The sequence below is a fragment of the Dreissena polymorpha genome, chromosome 2 (genome assembly GCF_020536995.1).
Source record: "Dreissena polymorpha isolate Duluth1 chromosome 2, UMN_Dpol_1.0, whole genome shotgun sequence".
Lineage (NCBI taxonomy): Eukaryota > Metazoa > Mollusca > Bivalvia > Myida > Dreissenidae > Dreissena > Dreissena polymorpha.
The window spans coordinates 82298311-82320855 of NC_068356.1; the positions used below are offsets into that span (position 1 = coordinate 82298311).

The following is a 22545-nucleotide window of genomic DNA, read 5'->3' on the forward strand; positions in this document are numbered from 1 at the left end:
TAAACAAGCAAGCAACAAAAAGCCAAAATTTAAGCACTTACATATTTAATGAAAGTATATTTTACTTATAATGATTTAACTTACATATTTATATTAAAATCAGGTTCGTTGCATAAGTAAAAAGAAAAGCGTGTATCACAGTGTGCATGCAACACAAAAGCAAGCAAGCAACAAAATCTAAAAAGTGTAGCACCTTTAACGAGCTAGCAACAAAAAGCCAAATAAAAAGATTTTTTTTAAGCAACTAACATATTTAATAATCAGTTTCGTTGCATGAACAAGCATATATCACAGTATGCATGAAAACATAGAGCATGCAAGCAACAACAAAAAAGCAAAATTTAGCAACTATGTTTGATACATGCAATAGGAGCAGCGGCAGCTCTCACCGTCCCATGAGCTAACCAAACTGGAGAACTGGTTGAAATGTAATTGGTACCTGAAATGTTGGGGGAGAGAGTTCCGCAGTTTGGCAGATCCGAAACGGAAAGAGTTGATGCCGTAACTTGATGTTCTTACTTGGGGGATTTCAGCAGTTCTGGTGTATCTAAAAGAATAGGACTTAGATTTAAGATTTACAAGGTCATTAAGATAAATTGGAGTTTGATTATTGACTATTTTAAATGTTTCCAAAATAGTTGATCTTAGTCTCCTAATTTTTAATGAAGGCAATTTTGACTTATTCAATAAATCGTCATAAGTTGAAACATAATCGTCATAAATAAATCTTAATGCTCTCTCTTGAATTTTTTCCATTTTCTTTGTATTTACTTCCCCACAGTAATGCCATACTACAGGACAATAGTTAAAACTAGATAGGATAAAAGAATGATAGATGGTAAGTTTACCTAATTTACAAAGGTGTTTTCCAATTTTTTTCAAAACATTTAATTGTCTTGAGGCTTTTTTACATATGTTAGATATATGGCTATTAAATTTAAGTTGAAAATCAATTGTGACACCTAATAATTTTACTTCTGCATCACATTTAATAGTATGATTATTTCCAAGATTGAAGGATGTAATATGTTCTCTAGATTTTTTTCCAATGGCAATGCCTTGAAATTTATCTGGGTTGGCTTGCATTTTATTGTTTGAAAACCAAGCTATTAATGTTTTGCTATCTTCTTCAAGAGTACTAACAACGTCTGTTAAATTCTGTCCTGAGTATGAAAGGGTGTTGTCGTCAGCATAATTATACAAGCTGCTATTTGAAATGAAATAAAAAATGTCGTTTATAAAAATGTTAAATAAAACCGGCGCAAGAATAGACCATTGAGGAACTTCTTTGTATAGGTGTAAAAACTGACTATTTAAGTTTCCCATGCGGACACACTGTTTTCTATGTGAGAGGTAACTTTTTAGCAAATCGGTTGAGAGATCGATTCATCTCCTATCAATATACACTCCGTGATTTAATGTGTTTCTTTGCTTTTATTTTATCAATTTAAGATTACTATTTTAATTGCATCAGGAATAAATTAAATAAAAAATATATTGTAGGATAAATAGAATACTATGTTAGTGTGATTGTGTACTTAAATTTATCCTACTCGTCTCAGAAAGGCTTACAAGGCTCGGCAAGCCTCGCCATGTAAACCTTTCTTCACTCGTGGGATAAACTTAAGTACACAATCACACTAACATAGTATTCTCTATTTATCTATTGTAATATTGTGAAGTACTTTTGACAAGTTTCTGTACTGCAGTATGAAAACCCGACGATGTTGCTCCCGTGTTTTCATCACAATGAATTGTTTCCCTTGAGTAATCTTTCCCGCCATTGATGTTGAATTGTGGGAACACGTGAAAACGATCGACAAGATGGCAGATGTAGAAAAAGATGAGCCCTCTCCGGCCGAAGACATTGTTGTCACCAAATATAAAATGGCCGGTGACATGGTCAATGGTAAAAAAACACACAAGTTCAATTTCATAATACTAACCTATGTATATATTCGAATATTTTCGCTTCTAAAACATCATTCAGATCAACACATGTTGAATAAACAGATTATTGGATATTGCGACACAAACACCGGTAACTTGGTCTTGAATGACCCCTAAAAGTGTAACAGATTGTTGACATTACACGCAGTGTTGTTAAAAGTATTGAAGTAAAGATGTAAGCTAAATTTGAAATTTTCAAGGTTGTAAGTCCAATACTTGCAGTCGTCGAAATTAGCTTTGAAAAGTAAGGTACATGCCAGTCAGGCCAGTTACTTAAGAATTTTTACATGCCCAACATATTTTTTACATGCCCAAACTTTTTTAACCAAAATTATAACAAATCACAACATTTTAACACTTACATGCTACACATAGTAAAGCTAGCTGAAATAATTCGCGTTCAGAATAAATCTGAACGCTGAAACTCCGGTCTGCAAAAACCATAACGAAAATTAAATATCGTAGGATTACCGTAAGTCGACCATGACCTAATTTCGACCACTTTGTTTACATTAAAAACGCGGCCATTTGGATGACGTCACACGCAAGCGCTCCGAGTATTTCGATGCAGTGACATAACTACGCTTATAAACAAAAACAAATAAAAACAAAATGAGGAAAAAACAGGTAAAATTGCATTTCAAAATAAAAATTTAACTAAAATTACACAAATTTAACTATATCCCATACATTTTATTGGTCCTATTTATTAAATTCCCACAAAAATTGAAATGTAAAGCAGACGATCTTAACATAACACTTTCATTGACAGCGCTTCATATCGGAAAATAGTAGTAGTAAATCGTAGTAAATTTAAGGCAAAGCTTTTTTTATTAAATTGGTTTTCAGACCTCTTCTTAATGGTGATTTTTTTTACTTGTTTTCTTTTCAGGCTTATCTCAAACAATTTTGTAAAATGGGCACAGTGTGACAATAGAGCCTGCAACCACTGGGTACACCTGTCATTTTGTACAGAAATTAAAGTCATCAGAAGAGGTGCAACATTTATGTGCCCATGCTGTGCTAAAGAAGAGTGAAAATTGTTCTTAAGAAAAGTGAAAGAAACATGTTCAATTGTATTTATAAAATATTGAAAACATATTTAATCTATATTTACTGTTTTAGTTCTTGTTAAAATTGTTCAAAGAAGCGATGTTTTAAGTTAAGTTGGCCTAATCCATTACCACTAGAGTGCTGTCCCTTTCCCGGATGTGACGTATCGACTTAAGGTAAACAACGCGCGGAGTAAATGTTCTTGTAGTGTGTATGAAACTATCGGCTTTGCGTAGTAAAACATGCTGTAAATAATCATTTTTGACATTGATTTAATGGGAATTAAATAAATCTCTGAAGGTAAATAGTATATTGCTGCATTTTGTTGCCTAAATTCAGAAATTCTTTTACTTGTTTCCTTAACCGGTCGACTTACGGTAATTGGAGGATACAATACTATTATATCAATATGCTTAAAATTGCAAAAGAACATAACCAACTCATAAAGTTTTAGTTAATTAGTCCATTTTTACCTCAAATAGCGTCGAATTGAAGTTAAAAGGCATAATTTGTTTCAGTTAAACTTCTGCTTAAATCGCAATACAATCACTGACCTCTCGCCATGTTAGGCGTAACAAAAAAAGTTGTTTGTTTCCGGTGGCCCGACCCTACCTAATTTTTTGCCGCCGGTCCTAATCTTTTTTGAGCCCAAAATTCAAAAAAAATCGGACCGCGTATTTTTCGGCGCGCTCAATAAACGTTCAACGTTATCGGCGCCGTACATTAAACTTTCAACATAAACAAGATGGCGGCGCCCAGCGCCATTACCGGATCATTACGCATAGCGGATCACTTTGATGTTCAAGACTGCGTTTTGCGATAAATAGTTGAAATTGTTAGATGATATTTTGCACATAGCATCTTCAAGGCCTATTATTTAAACGCATTGATTGAGTCGTAATTGGAGCGTCTCTTTGTCAAACATTTCGGTATGTTTTGCTGACATGTATATACGACTTTGTTGACTTCTGTCTCGTTTCCAAATCGAGGTTGAACATTTTTTGTGGCCACTTGCTATAACTCTGTTGGAAAGTAAGAAGTTTACCCATTATTTTAAAAGCCATTTAGTAGTCTTTCGGCATGCAAAAGTCCATTTCAGTTTTGATTCATGTTTAAGATTTTGTCTGCGTGTAAAAATAAGACAATGTGCTGAATCAGTTAGCAACGGTAATTTTTAATCAAACTGGTGTTAAAGAAGTCTCAAACCGTTCATTGTTTTTCACCAGCACAACTTAATTACGCTACTGATCCGGTAATGGTAACTTGACTGTACTGTTGAAGGAAAAAGTAATACCAGTTTGTGTCTTTGCCAAAGTTTTGACAATTTTAAGTCATTCAAATGGTCTGCAACTGACTGTTTTAATAGCTTGCTGGATGGTTTTGTAATTGGCAATTCAAGATAGCAATTTTTTTTTCCACAATGGAATACAAAGTTTAAAGATTTCATGTTTTAAAATCCTCTTTAACGACTGGGTGCATCTCTACTAAACTGTTACATTGGATCTCCAAGAAATGAATATTGCCTAGAATTATTTCTGGCAGGATTATGGTCCTTTGTCTTTTTTTTCACTTTTGAATTTATTATTACAAAATTGTGTGTGTTCAACTCCTCTGCTTGACAAATTTTGCTTCAACTTTCACAGCTGAATGTAAAGATGATCATTATGGTAGGACTTCTGACTGCAAACAGTTCAGCCATTTTTCATTTTGTCTACTGTATATATAGTGTATTTGTCTCTGTCCAAGCATAATTGTCCATGTCAAAATTCTAGTTATATTTAATAAGTAAAAATGTTATCATTTTCAGGGCAAGCACAGTCATAGTGCTATAGTGGGGGACATATTGTTTTTGCCCTGTATGTTGGTTCATTTGTTTGTTTGTTTGTTTGCCCCAACTTTAACATTTGCAATTACTTTTGCAAGATTGAAGATAGCAACTTCATACTTGGCATGCATGTGTATCTCATGGACCTGCACATTTTGAGTGGTGAAAGGTCAAGGTCATCCTTTAAGGTCAAAGATTTAGCTTCAAAGCGGCGCAGTAGGGGACATGGTGTTTCTAACAAACACATTTCTTGTTTAAATTTATAAGTATAGTTTGATACAAGAAGCATTAAATGTCTGCTTTTCTGTGCTTGGTGTGATTTGATTTTGTGCTTGTTTATTGATTTTTGTGTGTGTAATTGTATGTATATAATACAAGTCGTAATAAATTTTCTGTTCTGTTCCTGAAATTCATGGGTAGATAGACCCCACGCCACCAGTACATAATATAATCTGAAAATGTGGTCCTTTGGGAACATTAACTGCATCCAAGAAATATAAAAGCACATCCGGTTTGATTGGGTCTTTCCATGGTGATAATGTTAAATGCAACACCACTGGCGTTCCCGTAGCACTGCTTTTGAGGTATTTAATATATTATAAATAATAAATAATATAGAATACACTGCATGAACCCAAAGGACCAGAAAGTATAACAACACGGAATCCCTATAGACACTGAGGGTCAAGCTCTCTGTGACTTGTTATAGTTATGCCTTTTATTGGTCATAAAATTGTATATTTAAGCCGTTGCCAGAAGTCAACATTAAACTCGGAATTAAGGAAAGCAACACATTCAATATTAATGAACAGCAAGTTTTTATTTCATAAAAGCATTTAAATATAGTCATATAGCATTACAGACATCATCAAATTTATTGTACATACAGTTATACACAAAACATGAGAAGAAAATGCACCATGTACGACAATTTCTAAAAAAAAAATTATTTTTAAAAATAAAATTATTTGCCTACCTACCTACCCTAATTTTTTTGGCCATGTCAGTGGAAACAAACGATTTTTTTTTTTAGGCCTTATGAAATATTTAAATATCAACCAATCAGAAGAAGGCATACTGTGTAATAGGCTGCGTTATCGATTAAAATCTACCTGCCGTATACAGCGGGCACAGCGATTGGAATTGAAAATGTGAGTAGTGTGTTGATTTAAATTGGTCAGGCGTGCAAAATTGAAAGAGTCATTACATAATTCTTATGGAACATTATTGAGAAATGAATTATCTTCACAGGCATGTAAATATTATTGCAATCCGTTGATATTAACTGTCTGATATCGGGGCTTGAATGTTGCGCACCAAATTCCTTGCGCATCAATATAGACAAAGAAGGAAAACTCTCGCTATTAAAAAGATAGAGTGGACTATTGACGCCAAGAGTCTGCCAAAGAAAAAATCATCAAAAGACTCTTAAGGCGGCAATTTATATTGACTAATAGTAAAGCAGAACATTTGTTTCAATAGTAGTGAATACAATTACATCTAATCAATCACTAGAATTAAGACGGTCGATCGTTACACCAGTGCTCTTGAAAAGAGCGTTCTTTGGTGTCCTCATACCATTTCTTGGCTTCCTTTGTCTCTAAATCATTGTCAATTTTCGATTTTGGAAGTGCTTTATCGGGCTTAGCCCCATCAACATACCTAAGATACTGCCTCTATGTCGACAATGACATTTGTTTACATTTACAAAAACGGAAGCGTATTACTTGATTGAATGATCGATTCAAAAAGCATCTTCTTGATTAATGTCTAGAGAAACCGTCGATAAGAACCGAATGTGTCCGAACTGCATCGGTCAAAAACAATAACGATGACGTGTGCAAGCAGGTGCGTGTTGTTAAACCAATCGAATTTCATTGTTTTACAACTTACGGCAAGGTGTTTGTTCGCAAAATTGAAAAATAGATCTGCAAATATCAAGAACTGCTTACGATTTTTTTTTTATAAACTGTCAATTGGCTTCAATAATTTACATGCCCGGCGGGCCATAGACGTGAATTTTTGTATGTGCCTGGCAGTAATTTTACTCGCCATGGGCGATCGGGCATGTGCTAATTTCGAAAACTACTTGTTTTAATAATCCTATTGCTAGTTGCTTCATCCCCATGGGGCTGGAAAGTTGTGGGGATGGTATGATATGTAGTCAATATAAATTGCTGCCTTAGAGTCTTTTGATGATTTTTGCTTTGGCAGACTCTTGGCATCAATAGTCCACTCTATCTTTTTAATAGCGAGAGTTCCGACACGAATTTCGATCGCATCACTCCTGAATTTAAATACACACATATTTGTGACTATTATGAAAGAACGTTGCCTAAATAGTATTTATTGAGCAAAATATATCGAAATTTACCTGTTGATAAACTATATTTCGAGTTTAGCTTACATGTTTACTTCAATACTTTTAACAACACTGCGTGTAATAAAAAAATAGCGTCAAATAAAAAGTGCTTTATCCTTTGTCTCAATAAAAAACGCGCGAAAATTATGCAGACATGTAGAACGTCGCATGGAAAGTATGGGTGTATTTTGTGTTGTATAAAAACAGGAACATCACGTCAGGCGAATTACGCGTGTTCAGTGAAAACAAAAACATCCCGGTAGGACGTTATTTCATCACAGCTTTAAATAGTAACAAATGCCATAATGTTTTTGATACTTATGAAAATTTGCAAATGTTTGTGTTTCTTGTTATTCTTGAGCACATTTATAGTAAATATTTACCAGAATTTGCTTTAAAACTGGAGTATACAGGATTATCAGGTAATTGGCGAGTTATAATTCTGGTACAAGTTAGCAATATATTGAGATATATTGCGATACGGGTTTTTGAACTGACAATATATTGCAATACGGTTTTTGGCGTATTGTTGCAGCACTAATAGGCATTTCAAGAAATTGGGAAAATAAATTGGGATTTAAAACTACATGAATGAGTTCAGCATCTTTAATCACAAACACAACAAACACCATCATCATCATGACAATAAATACGCTCACAAAAAGTCTTAAGTCACATCAGGCACCATTTTATTAGGAGGCACTTCATCTTCTGCTGAAGAACTACTGCTATCACCATGTTGAAAATCAGTCAGCACTTTGCTTTCAGAAATCAACAATGATGATGCAAAAGAGTCACTTGTTATTAAATTACTATCATTAACAATAGAAGGAGTTTCAATGGGAAGACTTGTACTTCTTGACGATGTTTGTTTTTTTAATGACGCTTGCTTACAAAAATTAACAGTTCGTTTTGCCACCAGGTTTTTTGCTTAGGAATGTTTCATGTAATATTTTGAATTGCGTGACATCTTTGTTTTCCATTCAGCCGAATCACAAAACGCTTGAATTTCATCGCAAATATAATAAGCGCCTGAACAACACGGAAAATATCGTGCACACGAATAATGCCGATGTAATCCAAATCGAGATATAGTCTAAAACCCGTACGAAACTGGATTGGACTATGCTTTGTTAAAAAGCGAAATAGTCGATGTCATTAGTGTTTTTTTTCCCCCAATTGGAAATTTTTTGGCAAATTTTGGGGAAAAAGTATACTTTTTGCGATTGGGAATATAGCCGAATTTCGGCTATAAAATCGGGCCAAAAAAAGCCCTGACATTAGAGTACACATATATGACATATAGTCATGTATGACTAACATGTCACCGAAGTTTGTAAAATTATGACTATATTGTTCGTGTTACTTAACTGACTTAACTGTCACTTATAGTATTTGGTTTGATTGTTTCAGGTTTACTCAAAGAGGTGATTGAGAAGTGTGTGGACGGTGCATCAGTGCTTAGTATTTGCATGTTTGGTGATGACCGCTTGCTCGCAGAGACTGGAAAAGTCTTCAAAAAGGAAAAAGAGATGAAGAAAGGTAATGCAATCCTTCATTAAGGTCATAATATATTTCAATTGTTTAAGAACAGAAATCATCAGTTAATCATCAGTCCATCTCAGTATTATTCATGATAAAGAGCATTTACATAAGGGATCATAATCATTTCATGTCTCCACAAACATTTCAAAATATGTTTGTTTTAAACTGTAAACAGAGCTCCAGATAAGGGTCGTATTTTCGTAATTACGAATTATTTTCAAGTCCGTTACGTATTTATTTTAAAATTTTGTAGTACCATTAAGAATTACAAAATCAAGTTACGAATATTATTTTTACATCGGTTCCTATCGATTTTTATTGAGTTCTTTTCGCGTACTAAAGATCTTTTCGCTGCCTTTATAGAATGGTTATCGGGTTTGTTTAACAAAGCGCATTTTTTCCAATAAAAGCGGCGTGTACAGTCTATCTGTCAAAAAACAATGGTGGCGCCCAGAGAGCGTCCTAAAAAACTGCAAAGCATGCAAAAACACGCTTTTAACATATTGTAAGCAAAGTGAGCCAAAGTTGAATGTAAAGAAAGATATTATAGAAAAGATCTTATACGATGTTGTGTGTTCAGTTGCCGACACAGTCAGAAAAGCTATAAAAAAAACGCGGCATGACGGGTCCAAACTTAAACAAAAAAACATTGAACAAAGGGACCATTCCCGTGGCTAATCGTTAAAAAGATTGAAGGGGAGACCTGTTTTAATTGTGAAATATGTAAAAATTCATCGAAGGCATGCAATCTAAGCACAGTTTGGGCATATGAAGGTATTTGAAAAATTAAATTGTATAATACTGAATAGACACTGTTGACTCGTATAAATACAGTTGCTAGTATGTTTATTTTGATATTTTGTATGAAAATAACCATGATTATTTATTTTTAGGTCATTTAGAACAGTTAAGAATTTTTTTCCAAAACTTAGTAGTAACGTTTAGAATAAAATTTCAGAGTTAAGAATTCTTTTTGAAACTCTGGTAGTAACATTAAGAATTTCACAAAACCTTATCTGAAGCTCTGTGTAAACATGTATTTTCCGCAGGTATTGCCTTCCCCACATGTGTGTCTGTAAACAACTGCATCTGTCACTTCTCACCACTACGGACAGATCCAGACGTCACACTCAAAACAGGGGATCTTGTCAAAATGTGAGAATTATGACTACCATGTATAAATCCTTCTTTTGCATGAAGCAAAGTTTGAGCTATGTATTTATGTATGCTGTCCTCATACTCTGGTGTCAAATGTATGTGTGAAATTTTGTCCTTTTAATAGTCTAAGTCACAAGGCATATTTTCACCCATTTTTATCAGGGCTTTTCTGCAGCTTTTTGGGAAGATAGCCTATGGCTTTGAAATTTGAAATTGTATCGGCATTTTCAAGAAATTGAGAAAATAAATTGGGACTTAAAACTACATGAAAGAGTTCATCATCTTTAATCACAAACACCATAATGATCAACAGTTTTCCACTAAAGTACAACCATGTATACCTGGCATCATATTTAGTCAAGGAAAACAATCTTGCATCAGGAACCATTTTATAGTTCTGAAGAACTACTGCTTTCAACATGTTGAATATCAGTCAGCAGTTTGCTTTCAGAAATCAACAATGACAATGCAAAAGAGTCACTTGTTAATAATATAATATAATTAACAATGAAAGGAGTTTTAATGGGAGGACTTGAACTTGTTGACGATGGTTGTTTATTTAATGAAGATTGCTTCAAACAGTTTTTGTTTGGCCAGGTTTTTGCTTAGGCCAAAAAAAAAATAGTCTTGGTTCAGGGAACCCGACCGACCCTATTTTTTGCCCCCGACCCTAACGATTTTTTTGGTCCATGGGAAAAAAATCTGATGGCGAAAATGATAAAATCTCGTAAAATTTCATTGAAAACAGCCACCATTTAAACCTGGATTGGTTTTCTATATTTTTCTCTTTGTTTCAATGAAAGTGTTTGCAATTTGAACAGTGAACAAAAACCGGTCTGCACCTGTATACGAGACATCGCTTGACCCAGGCTTTTTCCGCTCCATTTTGGGAAAACGCCACACTGGAATTTTGGGAATTTCGCGTCGTGAAAACCCCCATTTTGGGAAAAAAATTAATCGCAAAATTGGCTCAATTGGGAAAAATAATCGCATGTAAATTATTTAAAACAGTGTTTCTTATATTTCAAAGAAGCCGTTAACTGGTAAATAACGACTATTTTGATAACTTATTATTAAAATTTTACAAAATATTATGAACATGTGTGATTAGTGCAGGTTTTTTAATCTGAATTTGGGAAAAAGGCTTGGCCTTTTTGAGGTGAAAAAAATCGCGGGAAGCGCCGGATTTTGAGGAAAAAAAGGAAAGTCTTCAATAATCATTAACATATTTTACAGTTCTTAAAACAAATTCAAGGCAACAGATAATTTAATTATGCAATACTTTCTATTTTCTACACCAGATCAGGTCAACTTATATATTAAAAGGGTAAAAAAAAAAAAAAAAAAAAAAAAAAATTTTTTTTTTTTTTTTTTTTTTAATTGGGAATTTTTTTTTCAATTGGGAAAAAAACAACCAGATTTGCATTGGGAATGGGGCCGAATTTCGGACCCGTGGCATAGGGCGGAAAAAGCCTGTGACCTTATTGTTAATTATTGAAGTGCGCATGCTAGCTGGCCAATCAACATTGAGCTCGCTTACACATGAAATGATGTTGTTGAATGAAATGTAAAAATGGGTGGAGCTATGGAGTAATATTCGGTCATTCATGCGCAGACACTGTGCACTTTGAATACACAGTTAATATTGTCGTCTGCAAACAAAATAGCGGCCGGTCACAAATGTCGTATTATTAAAGATTAAAAATGAAAAGAAGCGTGACAATAATTTAATTATTTCCAAGCTGTCTATTGATCTGAATTTAAAAGTGATAATTAAATAATAAGTTCTATGTCGATGATGTTACAACTTTCTGCCAATTTCCGATCGAAATGAAAAGATGATAATTAATTAATTTGTTTGTTTTACTCGCACACTATGCTAACTGACAGCAGTGTATTTTAATCAAATGAAAATGTGAAAAACACGCGCGGTTTAATTGTAATTAAAGTTTTGAATTTTTTAACACATAGGAAGAGTCATTCATCTAGTCTACTATAAAAATGGAAGTAACCACTTTGTCTCTACAGTCGCAAACATGGCGTCTTTAACCTTAAAGCCTCGTTGGACGAAAAAGAGTCATAACAAAAAAAAATTAATTAAAACACAAAACACTAGAGCATTCCAAGAGTCATGGAAACTTGACAACAATTGGCTTCGCTTTGATAATGAATCAAAATCAATGTACTGTGACGCCCTTAGCCTGTACAAACCAATAGCAACATTCAAATTTATGTACACTGCTCACTTCCTGTGTGATGCGCTCAAACCCATTGCCATTTTATCAAAAAATGTACCAGAAGAAAGACTTGTGCTATTCTGAGGTTACCCTCCTTTTGACAGCCACTATTCAGACTCTTGAGCACCTGTCGGAGACTAGGTCAGGTCTCATGATGAAAAAAATTCTGAAGGTCACACCCCAAACACCAGAGACTGATAAAGATGGCGTGTTCACTTTTGAATATGAAGGTCACACTATCACAGACAGACAAACAAAAAATGGTTGGCTCAAAGAAATTTTGGGCCAGCGCTAGCCCTGAAAAAGTGCATAAAGAGCTAGGAATATTGAATAATATACAACGACTAAATACCACGTGTGTAATGTTAATCATTTGGTAAGTGTTTAAACAATCATGGGTGCATTAACTGACCCTTTTTCACCCTGAAATCAGTTGACTGGTAAAAAAAAAAAAAAAAAAAAAAAAAAAAAACCTACCTACCCTCCTACATTTTTTTGGCCATGTTCCCTGAACCAAGACTGTTTTTTTTTGGCCTTAGGAATCTTTTTCACGTAATATTTGAATTGTGTGACATCTTTGTTTTCCATTCAGCCGAATCACAAAACGCTTGAATTTCATCGCAAATATAATAATCACCTGAACAACACGGACATTATTGGGCACACAAATAATGCCGACGTTATTCAAATTGAGGTAAAGTGTAAAACCAGGACCGGACCATGCTTTGTTAAAAAGCGAAAAAGCTGATGTCATTAGCGTTTTTTTCCTGATTGGGAATTTTTTAGCGATTGGGAATATAGCCAAATTTCGGCTATAAAATCAAGCCAAAAAAAGCCCTGTTTTTGCCCCCGAAGGAGGGCATATAGTGATCGGACCGTCTGTCTGTCTTTCCGTCACACTTTGCATTTACCGTAATTACTCTATGTTTTTGGACACTCAAAGTTTTCGGACACCCCTGTTTTTAGCAAAAAATATTATTTTTCATGACTTAATTTTCGGACACACAAGTTTTCGTCCACAATTAATGTCTCTAAGTTTTCAGACAGTATATTTTACAGCGCTATTTTACCAAATTTCGGTCCTGTTTTCGATATCTTATGACGCTTCGATAATAGGGTTTTACAACCAGATTAACATCATAAAACATGGCAGGTGCATGCCTGAGGGCAACTGACCATTACATTTGCGTTATTGGGTAAATAACCTTGTAAACCGGTATTAAACAATGGTATTGCCCGATAGCATAAGCGTTATGACAATTACCAGGGGTAGTGCCAATTCACAGTTCAATTATCTACCGCAATTGTACCGCAATGGTACTACCCCTTCTCAGTAAAATAACTGTGACAAATACTAAACGCTTCAAAGTGTGATGCACCCTATTGCAAGTTTTATGAACAATGGAAGGTATTAGACAACAAGTATCGGAAATGAACAAACAAAGAATTCATAGTATCGGTACATCACATGCTCATCTTTGAACTCGTTGGTCAAAGTACAACCTTGTAGTAACTTTCTGTCAAATAAATTTAGCATTTAAAATTATTATACCCCCATTACCATTGGTATAGGAGTCACTTTGTCGGTCAGTCTGTCTGTCTGTCGGTCTGTCCCGAAATTACATCCGATCTTCACTAAACTTGGTCACACATTGTATCTAGATGATGTCTAGGTCAAGTTTTAATATGGGTCAAAAACTAGGTCGAGGGGCAGGGGTTTTTCAGCACTGTCTGCGCCTCCTGAAAACGGAGGCACTCACAAAGCAAACGGACCCGATCCAAAAGCGAAATTATAAAAAAAATCCCAATTTCCAAAAAAAAATTTTTAACTTGTGTGACTAACCAGTGTTCTTTTTGGTCAAAAATATCTGCTAAAAGGTTATGACTGTTCAGTTTTTATCTCAGAGTGTAACTGTAACTGAAAAACAAAACTGCAGTACTTGAATAAACGTTGAACATGCCCAATACTGCATCTGTTTATATAAAGAAGACAAAATAACAAATAAAAACAAATTTATTTGTTAAACTACTGAATTATTTAAGCATGATATATTCACAATTTTTTCCCCTAATGAGCAGTTTCATCGAAGCAAAAATTTCCAAAATGGTCAATTTTGTTGATAAAAAATTCCCAATTTGGTCAGACTCCTTTTCCCAAAATAGGCAGAAAAAACCCTGCGGGATCAATTAATGTGTTTTAAACCGAAAGTTTGTCCGGACCATTACTATGTCATTTATCGTTAGATTTTAAAATGACTTGGTTTATTTGTTCACCATCATGGGATGGTGTGTTGTGTGAAAAAAGTATGTCGATATCTCCAAGGTCAAGGTCACACTTGGAGTTCAAAGGTCAAATGCTTGTCCGGGCCATAACTTGATAATTTATTGTGAGATTTTAAGATCATTTGGCAAATTTGTTGACCATCATTAGACGGTGTGTCGCACGAAAGAATTACGTCGAAATTTCCAAGGTCACGGTCACAGTTTGAGTTCAAAGATAAAAAATGGCCATAAATGAACTTGTCCGGGCAATAACTATGCCGTTCATTGTGAGATTTTAAAATCATTTGGCACATTTGTTCACCATCATTGGACGGTGTGTCGCGCGAAAGAATTATGTTGATACACTACGCGACCCGTGATTTTTGCCGCGATACTCGCATCACCGCAATCGATGCAACGTGACAAATTGCGGTGATTCCGAGCGACAAGAAAATTTGGGTGATGTCTCGGCGACCGTCGCGCGATGTATCTCGCTGTTACGCAATCAGCGCGAATCACCGCAAATCACCGCAAACCGCCGTGGTTCACCTTTTTAAGAGATTTACATTAAGGGTTACACTACATTACATGTACATGTAACATATATGTATACACTTACATTATACATTGCAATAATAAAGCTTTTGTTGTTGTTGTATACAATGGGCGTATTAGCTAAAATACTCCCGTTCCGACATGAACGTGATGAAGTAATGTCGGAAGCTTTAACGGCTCCAAATTAATATAACAGCGCAGAAGAATGATCATGCAATAATTATTTAACATAACATGTAAACATTTTTTAACTACTGTGAAACCATTTATTTTCGACAGCACAAAATTTCGTCATTTTTATAAAAAAGACGATTTCGTCAGCACTTAAATTCGCCGATTTCTGATTTTGAATTTTTTAAAAATGCGTCAGTCAATATCCGATTTGTGTGTAATACATATTCGCGATCAATCGCAGTTGCGAAAAATCGTGGTACGAATGCGGGAACACACTTGAGAATCACTGCAGGAGGTGGGGCCTGTTTGTCACATGACAATTAACTAGTCTTTTGTTATCAAGGGACAGTAATGGACCCTCTTAATGTATGCCATTCACACGTTCATTGTTATTATTAGCGGACAAGTGGGATCGAATAACCGTTAACGAGTGTTTGTAACAACAAAGCCAATTGCCAATTAGTCGGTAGTTGGTATGATTTTTATTAATATGCTGTCAATACCGTTTTAAAACTGTTTGTGCTATACGAAAGAGGTTCCAGTTTGTTAAGTTTTGTTGTTTTTTTTTTTCAAATAAAATGCTTTTTTATTCTGATATCAACATTAAAATTATAAACTCTTATGTGTGTGTTTGTTCTTAAAAAGTAAACTACCGGTATATAAATCAATAATGTCAATAATTTAAAAATAAATAAATTGATACATATAAAATAGTAATAAGTGTGGTTAAACGCAAACAATCAAACAACAAACAGCAATTAAAATATTCTTTATTAATTTGGAATGCCGGACAAAACCCCTCCCGGATAAAAACCCTCCCGTCAGTTTTATAGGGGCCGGACATAAACCCTCCCATGAATAAACGGGGACGGACAAAAACCCTCCCATGAAAAAAACGGGGGTGGACAAAAACCCTCCCATGAAAAAACGGGACCGGACAAAAACCCTCTCGTGATCTGAGCCACGAATACACTATCAACAATTATTTATGAATTTTTAATCCGAAATCGGTCATTTCCGAATGTCATTTCCGACATTTGTATTTTGTTGTCGGTTATCCGAGATATTTATTTTTTGTAATAGTGACTTCACTTCAGTAGGTAACATTTCACTATATATTGACTAATTAAAATATTTCCGAATTGAAATGTTATTATTTTACACCCATTTGACGTCAATTATATATGTTTGAACTAAGATTTGTATTATTACTTAGTATGATAAGAACTACGATATTCATTATTACTTAGTATGAATAACAAGTAGGGTGTTTATATAAAATTTATAAATTATCAAATTGTGCGCCGGCCAGTGCATTAAGAAGATCAAAGTCGTGTTTCTTTTTTAGTCATCATCGCAAAAATCACAGAGGCGGACACAGGCTTCCCAAGACATTCTTTATTTCGTTTTATAACAAGTATTATGAAGTCTAGACAGTATAATGTTACATACATTGACAAATAAGCATAATCAATTGATAAACAAAAACCAACATTGTAGACACTTGTGTGCCTTTACACAAACAAATTGCTTTTTATATTTGCAGATTCACAGTATGATATTTTGAACAAATGTTGTCAGCATTGAGTGATTTTTTCGGGTAAATGAATGCAACATTGTGTGAAGCAAATACATTTGTCGGCGTTTAATTGCTTTTCATTAATTCTGTGATTAAGCTACTTAAAAACTAAAAGTAGATGCAGAATCACAGTTTGCTATTTTGAGTAAATTTTGCGGATTAATGAATGCAACAATGTGTGAAGCATTTACATTTGTCGGTGTTTAATTGCTTTCACGGGAGGGTTTTTGTCCGCAGTTGCAGATTCACAGTTTGCTATTTTGATACATATTATTGATGCCATTAACTAGTTAATTGTTATGATTAGCTGATTAGTGGACCTAAATAACCGAATCATTGACATATTTGACAAAACAGTATGCTTTATATATTGTCTGCAAAAATGTAATTGAAAACGTTACAGTCAAAGCTAAATTAGATAAGTAATTGAGCCAAATTAGTTACATGCTAACGAATTGTTAGTTGTTAACAGAATTTTACTTTCATTTTCGCAAAGTTTTTAGAAACTTCCCGGAAAGCACGTTTTTGCATGAATGAGAGTATGACGAGATTAAACGTTGCACTGTATCGTATTGCATTCAATCTAAATTTAAATTCACTTGTCTATAAATGGCCTCATTTTATGTTTTAATTGATGTTGTTATTATATTGGATTATCGGATATATATGCAAATTAGAAAGCGGTATGTTTACAGTTAATGGATACACATTTTCTTTCAATTTCACACCCCTGAAAACACAATACACAATACACACGATGGGTAATTTTATCGGATTAATGAATGCAACACTAAGTGTTTCTTTTACGGGAGGGATTTTGTCCGGTCCCGTTTTTTCATGGGAGGGTTTTTGTCCTCCCCCGTTATTTTCATGGGAGGGTTTTTGTCCGCCCATGTTTATTCACGGGAGGGTTTTCGTCCGCCCCCTATGAAAGTGACGGGAGGGTTTTTATCCGGGAGGGGTTTTGTCCGTATTCCATTAATTTGTGATAAATACGCATGTTGATCACACGTCGTCATCTTTTCATTTGGTTTATTGTCTTTCATCGGCATTTGCTGCGTGAAGGATAATATGCAACACCCCTGAAAAACGCAATGCACCTTATGGGTAATCAGAGCTCTAGATAAGGGCCGTACAGCCGTAAATACGGCTTTTTAATGAAGGTTTACGCATTTATTTTTATTAACTGGCCGTACAATTACGACTTCAATATCCCTTTTACGCATTTACGAAAAACATCTGGCCGTATCGATACGTCCGCGTCAGCGCGGCGAGATTGGTTGGTCTGAAACCTAACGGCGCTTTTCGTTAATTTAAATTACCGAAAAGTTTGAGACTGGGCTTTAATATGTATGTCTATTCCGTCGCGTCATTTTCGATACCCGTAAACCCGTCAAAAACAATATGACTATCACGCCTTTATAATGTCTCCTTTTGATGTTTCTGTGCTAGTAATAAGTCAATCATCTGATCACACGTCTTCCGATCTAAGTGTGTTTGATAATTGTTGAATTGGTCTCGAAATTATTTTAATTGGCAAATCAATGCATCATACCTCTGCCAAACTAATTAATCGTAATACTTTACGTTTGTAACACAATGAATCATAACGTTTCCGTTAATTAATTGCAATTAAAATCAAACGGATAATTGAGCAAACATCAAATTTGTAATAATTGAATAATCTTAATTTCCCATATATGATAAACAAGTACTAAATTAAAATTGCAATTTATTATAAAATTTGTATTAAAAATCTTAATTTTCCATATATGTTAAACAAATACTATTCGGAGCGAAAAAATCATTTACAAAAGCCTAATATTACATAATAATTAAATAAGGGCGAAACAACCCACTTGTAAGGGCGAAACGACCCCGGGTGACCGAGGGCGAACGGGATTAAGGGCGAAACGACCCGAGACCCTATGCGCAAAGGGGGCCAGCTAAGCCGCTTTCTGTTCAAAAATACACTTTATTAGGCTACATAAGGTCGTCTAACCATCATGAAATCCAATGTGTTAGCGCAGAAAATGACATTGTCGCCCCGATATTGGACAATTTAATTGCATTGGTGGCAAAAAAGGAAGAAAGCATGATGGGAACCGTATCCGAACCAAAACTGTTGAGGATTGGAAAACAAAATATGATTGGCTCGTAACAGAAAAAAATGAAGGCGTTTTACGGCTAAATTGTAAAATTTGCCGCAGTGCTGCTAAGCCTTGTAAATTGAGCACAGTGTGGGCCTATGAAGGTTTGTATTATACAGACTTTTCATAAACAAAAAGTAGTGTACTTTAAGTACAGATACACTTGATGTTCTTCTTAAAATCAGTATGCTTGAACCACAGCTGCAGCAGTTTGATCCAGTGCCAGCAGTGAAAAAATGGTTAAGTGACAAGAAAAGGAGAAAGAAAAGACTTTGTGAAGCATATAAACCAAGGAAAAAGGCTAAAACATGTTAATATCAGATTGACTGTATTAGTATTACAGACAGTTGAAGTGTTTGCTTAAGCTTTTCTGACAGTGATATTAGTGTTCTATTACTTAGTTTACGTGTTGGCTTGTGTTTTTGTCAATAAAAATGAAGAAATAGTATTTAGTTATGAGTATTAATGTGTTTTGTATTTGCATCATAATTAAAGAAGCTAAATATGTTTATTATAATTGTTGCAAATGTTTCTGAAAAGTCAGTTATACACCCTTCAATATCCAAGAACACAGGTAGTACAGTACTACCTGTATTTTTGGATATGGTAGTACAGGTACTAATTGATTTTCAGCGTTACTCCTTTTCTTTCTGTCACTGGCAGTACCGGTACTAATTTCACAAATCCTTATCTAGAGCTCTGCTGGGTAATAAAGTTATAAACAATCAGCGCTAATTCATTACCATTCTACATAAACGAAGTCAACGCATTCGATACAGCTGTACTGCACACGCGTTTTAAAGAAGTGTAACGTGTCAGTTAAGTACCTTGTGTAATCTACATCCCTTTGTGTCAAAACCGGATTAATCTTGATTACGAAACAGCAGTGAATGTGTGCATGGATTATGTTGGAATTTAATGCCTCATGTCTACGGTAAAGTTTTAAAATATTGTTCAACTTAGTGTTTGTTTTTGTTCAAACATAGAGCATGATTGTTCGTTAGGATCTTAAATTCGCCGATCGGTCGACTGACGAAATTTATGAAAATTAATGCCTGACGATTAATAATGGTTTCACAGTAATTGCATTAGCAGAATGTTTATTAAAACTTACAATCAATTATATTCCAGGCCCGAATACACTACCACTGTTCAAATTCCATATTGTTGCAATATACATGTAGCATAGCACTGTGTTAATTGAAAGTTGCATAATGTTTCTTCATTGGTCGGTTATAAATACCTTGTTTCTCTACATGGTATTTGATTTCGACGAAACTAATAATTTGGTAATTTACGATAAATATGATATAAGTTTTCCATTTAAACTTTGATCTTACCGTGTGTGTTAATTGACGTTATTAATTATGTTAATACTTATTTTTGCATTTCATTAAGAATTATAACGTGTAGCCCTTTTGTAAAGAGTGTTTAGCAAAATATTCGCGCCTTAAGACACGGGAAATTGTTTAAGTAACGCTTTCATTTCAAGGTTAAATGTAATCGGTAGATTACATCTAATTATTTGGACTAAAATATGCTATACTTATTTATTTTCTGTTTCAGGCTCCAATGCGGATAACTCGTGTTACTCGCGTTACTTTCCGAGCGTTGTACATACATTCACAATGCTTGATAAGCCGGAAATCGGAAATACATTACTGTTCTATTTTTAAGTACATGTTATTATGACATCGTGGTAAATAATTTGTTGTTATTACATAATTGCCTATATATTAAAGCCGTTAAACATTGTGTTTGTTTTGCTGAAAAAAAACACGAGTATATCAACGTAGCACTTAGCATTCGCAGAGTTCAATACATTTATGATGATGTATAATGCACATGCATTTCTCTGGGTTTTCACGCCAAAAACACAAAACCCTCAACATTTGATTATTTAGTGTTACTGTCCAGCGGGTGATAGTGTTTGTTCAAGTGTCTAATTGGCACTCTTTGTACGTGTTCAAACTGTTAAAAGATGTGACAATCACAGAAACAACAGGATGGCGCTGCCAATTAAGTGCGATAATGGATCAAATGGCATTGACAAAAAATAACATTTTGGATATATTTTTCGGCGTTTACTCAGATGGTCTCTCACAACAAAAAAACTATACAAGTCAAGGTATTATGTTTTACTTCTATCAGTAACGATACGGATAAGGCGTGTTTGATTTGAATTGACTTTAAAAGAAATATCAAATTGTTGGCGATATAACTGTTTTAAAAATACCAAAGAAACATTTAACCGAAATCAACAGAATTCAATGTTCTCTGCGCTACGCAGTTTGTATAAAAAAAAAAATACTTGCACACTCGTATACCTTGACCTTGTACATTGCCGCATAATTTTTGCGCTCTTTTGTCAGGAAATATACATGTACATGATGACTATATTGAAAGCATTTGTAAACGTCGTGTTAACATTAAAACATCGGAAGTGTGTTTCGGATTATAAATTTTTATTCTCATTTGGGAATTTAACGGAACATTTATACTTATGGTATATTTGTTTTGAATTGTATATTAATTTGTTACAACGCTTTACGTGTGAAAAAAATGTTTTGATAATATTATGCATTAATAGCACAATTTCCAGGAGGAAAACGTTTTTTTACATGAAGGCGTATGACGCAATTAAACGTTTTTTTGTAAGATCGTATTGTATCAATCTAAATTTAAATACGCTCGTCCAATGAAAGCTGTGTCCCACATTATGCGCTGTACTCTATACACTTCTGAAAAATGGCGTAGCCATATGGTTGTTTTAATGAAATTCTCAAACATATTTACCGACATAAATGTTCAAGATTATTTTTTTGATGTTGGATTATCGGATAATTGTGAACATTAGAAGCGTTATGTACATGTATAAAGTTATCGATACGATTCGGTTTCTATGCATGAATTGGCGAGTCATCGTTGTCACTGCGATCACGGCGAATCGCAGCGAATCACCACAACATTGAGGGGATTTAGCGCGAAGATTATCTTGCTCTCACGCGACGTCGGAGTGACGAGTCACGTGAAATCGCGGTGATTTTTGACCCAAAAAGCAAAATGCCCGCCTTGACTTCGCAAAGTAGGCAAAAATCACGGGTCGCGTAGTGTATCTCCAAGGTCAAGGTCACACTTTGAGTTCAAAGGTCAAAAATGGCCATAAATGAGCTTGTCAGGGCCATAACTTTGTCATTCATTGTGATATTTAAAAATCATTTGGCACATTTGTTCGACATAATTGGACGGTGTGTCGGGCAAAAGAATTACGTCAATATCTCCAAGGTCAAGGTCACACTTGGAGTTCAAAAGTAAAAAATGGCCATAAATGAGCTTGTCCGGGCCATAACTTTGTTGTTCATTGTGAGATTTGAAAATCATTTGGCACATTTGTTTACCATAATTGGATGGTGTGTCGCGCGAAAGAATTACGTCGATATCTCCAAGGTCAAGGTCACACTTGGAGTTCAATTCAAAAGTAAAAAATGGCAATAAATGAACTTGTCCGGGCCATAACTATGTCGTTCATTGTGAGATTTTAGAATGACTCTGTACATTAATTTTGTTCACAGTCATTGGACGGCGTGTCATGCGAAAGAATTCAAGAGTTCAAAGGTCGAAATGGCCATAAATGATAATGGCATAATAATTCTAAAAAATCGCCATAAATTATATTCTCTTGTTTTGTGAAGACA

At 34.6% G+C, this 22545-nt stretch overlaps 1 protein-coding gene across 1 annotated transcript in view; it reads left to right on the forward strand.

The window, feature by feature from the left end:
* The first annotated feature begins 1741 nt into the window (after positions 1-1741).
* The window catches only part of LOC127867817 (proliferation-associated protein 2G4-like), a 42854-nt gene continuing 22050 nt past the window's right edge, over positions 1742-22545 (forward strand). Inside the window, exons 1-3 of the mRNA XM_052409290.1 lie at positions 1742-1909; positions 8604-8732; positions 9785-9890. Coding sequence (XP_052265250.1) covers positions 1825-1909; positions 8604-8732; positions 9785-9890 — 320 coding nt within the window. The 5' untranslated portion in view covers positions 1742-1824. The remainder of the gene's footprint in view (positions 1910-8603; positions 8733-9784; positions 9891-22545) is intronic.